This window comes from Quercus robur, chromosome 6, assembly GCF_932294415.1.
Source record: "Quercus robur chromosome 6, dhQueRobu3.1, whole genome shotgun sequence".
Lineage (NCBI taxonomy): Eukaryota > Viridiplantae > Streptophyta > Magnoliopsida > Fagales > Fagaceae > Quercus > Quercus robur.
This window is the reverse complement of record NC_065539.1, coordinates 20,963,341-20,971,177: the sequence shown is the minus strand read 5'-3', so window position 1 is coordinate 20,971,177 and position 7,837 is coordinate 20,963,341. Positions and strand designations below refer to the sequence as shown.

General features: G+C 31.6%; 1 protein-coding gene across 1 annotated transcript; it reads left to right on the top strand.

Moving 5' to 3' along the window:
* The first annotated feature begins 1,266 nt into the window (after positions 1–1,266).
* LOC126689671 (RING-H2 finger protein ATL74-like) lies at positions 1,267–2,093 on the top strand. The gene has a single exon (XM_050384883.1). It carries the CDS (start codon positions 1,345–1,347, stop codon positions 1,969–1,971), a length of 627 nt encoding a protein of 208 aa, XP_050240840.1. The 5' UTR covers positions 1,267–1,344; the 3' UTR covers positions 1,972–2,093.
* Positions 2,094–7,837: the final 5,744 nt, after the last annotated feature.

Sequence of the window (7,837 nt, the reverse complement as noted above, 5' to 3'; positions counted from 1 at the left end):
TTGTTTAAGTGTCGTGAAAATACGTGTGAATGAAAAAATGTTGTAAAAATAAGTTTTTTGTTGTTTAAACAATACAACCAAACAGATCCAAAGCTTCTAGCCAGTAGTCTCTCCAATACAAATAGCAAAGCACATTTAACAAATTCCCAAATCAGCAAATATCACTCAAGTTTATATCACAATGCATGAGCTCAACACTCTCTTTCTGTGTGTGTGTGTGCGCGCGGGCGAAGTGTGTATATACCGTACGTGAACAAAAGGTTATATCACATGACACTTGTTTTATATGAAGTATATTTTTAGTCATGAATTTTTTTTACTTTAAAGAACTTTATTATATTCACACCCAAATCCGGCCATCTTTATCCACAGGAACTAGGACGTAAGTTCTAAAATAAGGGTCAAGAACTGCCAAGAATAATTTAGATAACAGGGGATATTCCAAATATATCACGGATTCAATTAGCAGCTTCTAATGTTGAGATTGTGGAAAATTGAGTAAGAGAAGCCTTCATTTATGGTGCTTCCACCCGGAAAAGAAAAGAACCGTTGTTGCTACAAATGCTACTATGTGGCATCATTAATTATTAGATCTCTCTGTCTCTTATGATCTTATCTAGAGAACTGAGTTTTTTTTTGGAGAAAAAGGTAAGCGTAGAAACTGAGTTGAATTTGGTGAACTTATCTCAGTTCTCTTATGATCTTATCTAGAGAATTGAGTTGAATTTCCTTTCCTTATTGTAAAAATAATAATAAAAAATAAAAATAAAGGCTGTGAAGCTTCTAACGTGTAGAAACTAATGAAGCTTATCAAGGACTTGTAACATGCAATATCTTGGCCCACTCTAGGTCTCCATATTAGTCAAACATTTGTGGGTTTTAGTTAGTTTGTTGCTGAATATAAAATCTAAAGTTTGATTTTCGCCTACACCAAAAACAACTGATGTTATGGTTGAATGATAATGAGAAATAATCAGAAATGGACATCATAAATTGAAACTATTTAAAAAAAAAATAAAATATATTAGTCCAGCATTTAAAATACAGCACATCACCAATCTAGCTAGGGCAGTAAAGATGCCAAGTTGAATTAAGTAGTTGTGACAGAGAATAAGATCTAGACTGTGATTAGCCTTACCATAATTCCCTTGACCGTAATTATAGTTTTACCATAATTTGCACATCTATTTATGTAATTTACAGACTACATATATTACATGTAGGCTAAGGATTCTCTAAATTACAAAATTCTTATCTTTTTTTTTTTTTTTTTTTTTTTTTTTTTTTTTTTTGAGCTTGACAAAATTCTTATCATTAATTCTTCACGTTTTCTCAATTTTACAAATGAATTTTGTCAAGAAACTCAACCAATATTTTTGTCAAGAGTTTTATAACTCGACCAATATTTTCTGGCAACACAATCGCAGGCTCCTTTTGAATGGCAATCCAACAGCAGAACACAACCTTGACAAAACCATAAGCAAATGGGTCAGAGCCATCATGGCGGTCATACTCATTCTTGCGTCACTCCTTTCTCTCTTCCTCCTCAAATGCGCGCGGCGCCGCTTCTTCAATCATCGCGACCCCGCCGCCACGTCAGCACACAGCGACAAGGTTTCTGCCCTTCCTACGTTCAAATACGGCAGTGATTCATTTCCGGCTTCTCCCTCTTCTTCTTCTTCTTCAAAGATGCCGTTTAATCCTGAAACAAGCTGTGCTATATGTTTGGCCGAGTACGTGCATGGAGAGGAAGTTAGGGTTTTGCCCAAGTGTAAGCATATGTACCATAAACCTTGTATAGATCAGTGGCTGGTGTTGAAGTCTTTGCACTGTCCCCTTTGTAGGGACCGCACGATCGAATGGGACGTGGAGCCCACGAGGACCAGTAGCACCAATAGTCTTGATCCAAACGTGGTGTTGAATTTTGGCTTTGCCAATGGCTCGGTTTCGGTGTTACGCCCAGGCCTTTGAATTTCTTCTGACTGGTTCATTCTTTGAGTAAAAGGTGGAAAACGAAAGTGAGTTTCGAGTTTGACCTCCTATATATAGAGTCCATTTGGATAAGTTGTTATAAAATGGTGTTTTGAGTTTAAAATGAGTGTTTGTAAAAAGTTATAAAAAGTTATTGTTAATAGTTACATAGGTTTGAAGAGTTCTACAAATTTTTGCCATTTGTTGAGTGGGAAGAAGTACAATTGCGCGGATTATCATTACTATTATTTAAGATTAAGGATTTCAAAAAAAAAAAAAAAAATCCAATCTTTGAAATTGAATGTCAATTTGATTCTTATAATTTTTATTTGGAGTTCTCTCTGTGCATGTTAGTGTCTCTGTGCTAATATATGTTTGAGGCCTCTTGAGCTCCGCTCTCGGCGTGAGCCTTTCTCTACTATGTTAAAGGGATTTTTCTCTTTCTTGTGGGTTTATTTGATTTCTACCCTTAGTAGTAGCGGCTTTTCGGCTTCTCTATGGGTCTCAAATCGGCATTAATAAGCTAAGTTATTTTGTAATAAATATATATTTATTGAAAATTTTAGTAATAGAGTTTCATCTATAACAAATTATTATAATTTTTATTAGTTAGTTAAAATAAAGAATTGGAAACCGAAAACCACTGTAACAATAGTGAAAAACCGTCGTGTTTATTACTTTTAATCTTGAGTTGTTAAAAATCTTGTAGCTAAATTGACACTTCCCCATGCATAAAGAATTTGAAGGACTTGAGAAAAAGAATTCGAGTTGTGGATTAGCAACATATTGTAATTATTTAAAAAAAAAAGAAATTTTAATCTTGAGTTAAATGAAGAAAATGTGTAAGACTAAAATTTTAGTAATATACAACATATGTGTTGATGTTGTAAACGTGTAAATAATAAATGGTGTCATTTTGAGTAATTTAAAAAAAAATCAATTAAATACTATAAAATAGTTAGAACTTAAAAAGAAAAAGAAGAAGAAGTTGTAAGGCATTTATTATGTTAAAAGGGAAGAAAAGAAAAAAGAAAAAAAAGAAGAAGTTGTAACATGTTTTATTAACAAAAAAAAAAAAATTGTTGTAACATTCTGACTGAAACCGAAATATTCATATATTTCTTTATCGAAGGGTCACTTTTCATTATACAAGATAAGATTTTTTTTTTCTTTAAATTTCTCACTGACTCATATATAATATTTTGTTCTACCCATCACATCAATTTTTATCCATTGTTTAATAAAGCACAATCCTTGCATGGAAAACTGTATAATCTATTATTTATTTAAAGACAAAATTTAATTACAAATTTGATTGTAGTCTAAGTCTTTAACTTTCTTTAAGAAGTTGGTATGTGTGCAATGCACAAGACAAGTGTTGGTTAAGTATATGTATGCATGAGTCATATACAAATAAGGACGTATGTCAACTTGTTAAAGAAAATTGAAGTTTCATGCTGCAATCAAGTTTGTAACTAAACTTAATTCACCCTTTATTTAAAAGATTTTATGTATGTAAACAATGATTTTACTTTTAAATATCAAGAGACAAGTGACTTAACATGAACGGTTCTCTATATAGATAGAGCCGACCCACTTTGTTGGCCCTTATAATTGGCAATAGGAGTCTTTTGGGGGGCCAAGCCAATGCAAAGTATGCAACCCCTTTGAGACAATAATTACAAAGTGAGCAACTAGACAATATAATCAAATTGATTTTTGGTCATGTTAATTAGTGGGTCTTTGTCAAGAGACAATGATTTTATGTATGTAAACAATGATTTTGTTTAATTTTTCAATATCAAGAGATAAGTAACTTAACATGAACGGTTCTCTATATAGATAGAGCCAACTTTCTGCATACACTAATTGGCCCTTGTAGTTGACAATAGGAGTCTTTTGGAGGGCCAAGCCAATGCAAAGTATGCAACCCCTTTGAGATAATAATTACAAAGTGGGCAACTAGACAATATAATCAAATTGATTTTTGGTCATGTTAATTAGTGGGTCTTTGTCAAGGTCTCCTCGGTGTCTAAAGCTACAAACATGCGTGATGTTTTTTGTTTTTTTTTTTGGATGAGAACATGCGTGATGTTTGGTTTGTTTTGAATGTTAATTTATTCATATTCTTAAAGTTGAAGTAGTAATTATCAGTAATAATTTCATTAAAAAAAGTTTGAAATAATCATAAATAACTAGAAGATGTTGCACTCGTAAACCACGTTTTATGACTTTTGATCCCAATTGAAAGGTAGACCCTGAAGTCTGACTCTGAAGCGACAGAAAGGGGCTAGAAATATGTGGTTAGAAACGTTACCCATTTCTCTCATTCTCTGCTTGTCCACTTGACCTTTCTCTTTCAATTTTTTATTTTAATATACTTTTACGCAATTGATACTGTCCATTTGCTAGTCTTCTTTTACATGATTCTAACTTTAACTAAAGAAAGCTTGATGGATTCTAGATTCCTATGGCACCAAGATGTTTTTTTTTTTTGTTGGGTGGGCTTAAATGCTGAAATTATCGTCAGATGTGAATGGTGTAAAGTGCTTTCAAGAAAAGGAAGAATTATGTGCTTGTCTCGTACACATATATAGGGCTTTTTGCACCTTTGATCTAACGAGCCTAGTTGAATCGATCAAGGCTAAAAAACAAAAAAAAAAAGTTTGAATGTGATAGTGAACTATTTTTTGGGCTGAAAGTGTGATAATGAACTTGGCCAACATTTTCTGTTACTCGTAATGACTGCAATCTAGTGCAGGAGGAGGACCGGAAGTCTTCCATGTTTGTTTGAGTTTTTCTTTCTCCACCATTTTCGGGGGAGAAAAAAAGCACTTTCTACAACATTTGACCGAGTACTTCTAATTGTGTAAATTAAACCGTAAACTTTCATTCTCATGACAACCTAGACTCCATCCATCCCTGTTATACTCAACAGTATTAGAACAAATTCTAGCGTCTTTACACGACCAAAATGGTATCGTTTTTTCACTTAATTATCACCTCCATGCATAACATTTTCTTCTTCACATGGGAGAGGGGGAGCCAGACTGAGATGCCATTAGTCTCGTAGAACCTTGGCATGATGAAAGAAGGAAATGTTTTGTTCGAAAATAATGTAGCCAAGGACCATGTAAATAATATAATTGAATCAATTATTCTAAGACTAAACCATTTTTCATGTCTTACTAAAATAATTGATTAATGAGAGTTGCAGATAAGAATTTTCCCTTGAATTTACCACTTTTTTTTTTTACCACTCACAATCAATCATATTAAAGTTGTGGCAAAAATTGCAACCTATCGAATATGAGTGTCACACTCTTAATACCAAAAGATGAATTTAATCATTTGAATGCTCATTTCAGCACTTTTGGTGCCAAAAGATAACACAATTGCACCATTTTAGGATGCCTAAAACCGAATTTATCAAGCCTTTTTTATATTAGAAGTGTTATATCACTGATTCTCCCAAAGTTTAAATTATTTTAGTGCCAAAGGATAACATAACCTATTTTTGGCAATTGGGTAGCATTTCTACAATGAGAAAGTTTGGCAACAAAATTGATTGCAGTCTATGACTACAACTTCCTTAAAAAAAATAAACATTGTTTCATATTCTAAAAATCTAACCGTTGGATTGCATATTCTTTATGATCTTAACACACATGTCAAATTTTGTGCTAATTGGATGCTATTTACTATATGAACTATAAAATTATTTTTTATACATAATTTTAGACTACAAACACCTGCAATTTAAACAATTTATTGTTGATATAGCTATTGATCTTTGATCTTCTGGAAATTTTGCAAGTATGAAGGATATAAGAAGAAAATGTAATCCAATGGTAGATTTGTCAAAATTCACCTCCAATAAAAAGCTATTGAGTAACATTGTAACCTTAGGTTACAACTATTTTTGTAACCAAACTTTGTCATTTTTACAACTTAGTTAAGAAATTTTGTGGCCATTTTGTGCCAAAAGAACCTAATTTCTCATGCCGAACTTTGAAGTCCCAAAATTTGTAGCCATTTTGCTGCAAAGTGTCCCCAGTTTTGATTGATAAAGTGCAAGAACAACCTAATTTCTTCAAATTAATCAAGAAATTATTCTCTCTAAAAACTCTTCAAAAACTTCATACCTATAAATATAAAAATGTTTAAAGCTAAAAAATATTTGCCAAAATCAATCCACAACAAAAATTTATTTCAACATCTCTTCACTTAAATGTATCATTTTTTTTCCACTACTCACACTTGACCACATTAGAGCTATAGCAAAAATTGTGAAACACTCACTATGAATGCCACACTTTTAACACTAAAAGATTGTGGGTTCAATAACTTTGCGTGCTTGTTTTAGCAAATTTTAGTGCCAAAAGATAACACAAACCTAATTTTGGCAATTAGGCAGCATTTCTACAACTTTTTTTTTTTTGAGATACAAGCAGCATTTCTACAACTTAGTTAAGAAATTTTGTGGCCGTTATGTGCCAAAAGATAAAACAACCTAATTTCTCATGCCGAACTCCGAAGTACCAAAATTTGTGGCCATATTTGTTTCAAAAAGTCCTCAAATGCCAAGGACAGCCTAACTTCTACAACTTAGTTTCTTTTCTTTTTTTTGAAACTTACCACTTAGTTTCTCTCTCTTGAAAGTTCAAACCCCTAAATAACTTCACTCTACAATATAAAGATAAAAAAATTGATACGCTAACAATATTTAGACAAATCAATCAACAATGGAAACTATATTCCAACCTCTTCTAAAAGTGAGATATGATATGATATGTTCCAGATACGTACTTAAGATGTTGTCTTTGTGCGTGGTAGGGTAACCCAAAAGATGAGTGTTATTCCATCTTTCGATGACAATATTATATCCGTCCACTTAAAAGCTTTTTTGATTCTCTAAACTGCTTGCCATGTTAACTGATGATTGTCATCACTTGATAAAATAAAATGATCTTTTCTAAAGTTGAACAGGTCCCATTGGACATTGTTAAAGAATATTGGGGCCCATCGTTTTTTTTAAATAATTAAATAGTGATCTATGAGAGCTTGGAATTTAAGGTTAAAAAATGTTCTTTTGCAAAATTTTAAATAATAAGTTGTGTTGGAGAACAAATGGTAAACTATAGAAATAAAAAATGATAAAAAACAATAAAATGAACATATAACAATGGTTTAAAGGTATGAATTCATGTTATCCTTAGTAAATATTTGCCCTAACACAAGTGTTGTTGAAAAATTATTTATAAATTTGTCTCCATAATATAACCAAGTTCAATAAGTAACAATTTTAAAGGAATCTTGTGAATTTATTTTTAATGGTGTTTCTCATTTGCTAAATATAAAAGAACTTATTTTGTGTATAATTAAACGATTATAAGGACAAAACTTTTGTATCACATTTCAGATCCTCTAAATTTTTTAGGGTTCTCTATTAAATAGATTTTTTTAAATTTTAACAATTTTTAATGATTTAATGGTCTAGAATTTACCATATCAGCATTCCACTAACAATAATTAATTGTTTTGTTTTTAATATTATTTTATTATCTTAAGAATATTATTAATGAAATACTGACATAATAAAATCTAGACCATTAAATTATCAAAAAATAGTTAGAATTTAAAAAAAACTATCGGCAAAATATCCTAAAAAATCTAAAAAGTGTATCCATGACAAAAATTTATAATGATAATAGGTAGATCTTTTTGCTGACTCAGCCTCCCCCAACCCGACCTCTGTGGATAAGCATTTCTTGGGACTAAACTCAACCACACACAAGTTAACTCTTAACCCTAGTTAAACCCAATCCTCTCCCACTTTATTTGTTTAAATAATAGAATCCAAGAG

Coding starts and splice junctions, on each gene's coding strand:
- LOC126689671 (XM_050384883.1), top strand. CDS start 1,345: ATGAATTTTGTCAAGAAACTCAACCAATATTTTTGTCAAGAGTTTTAT.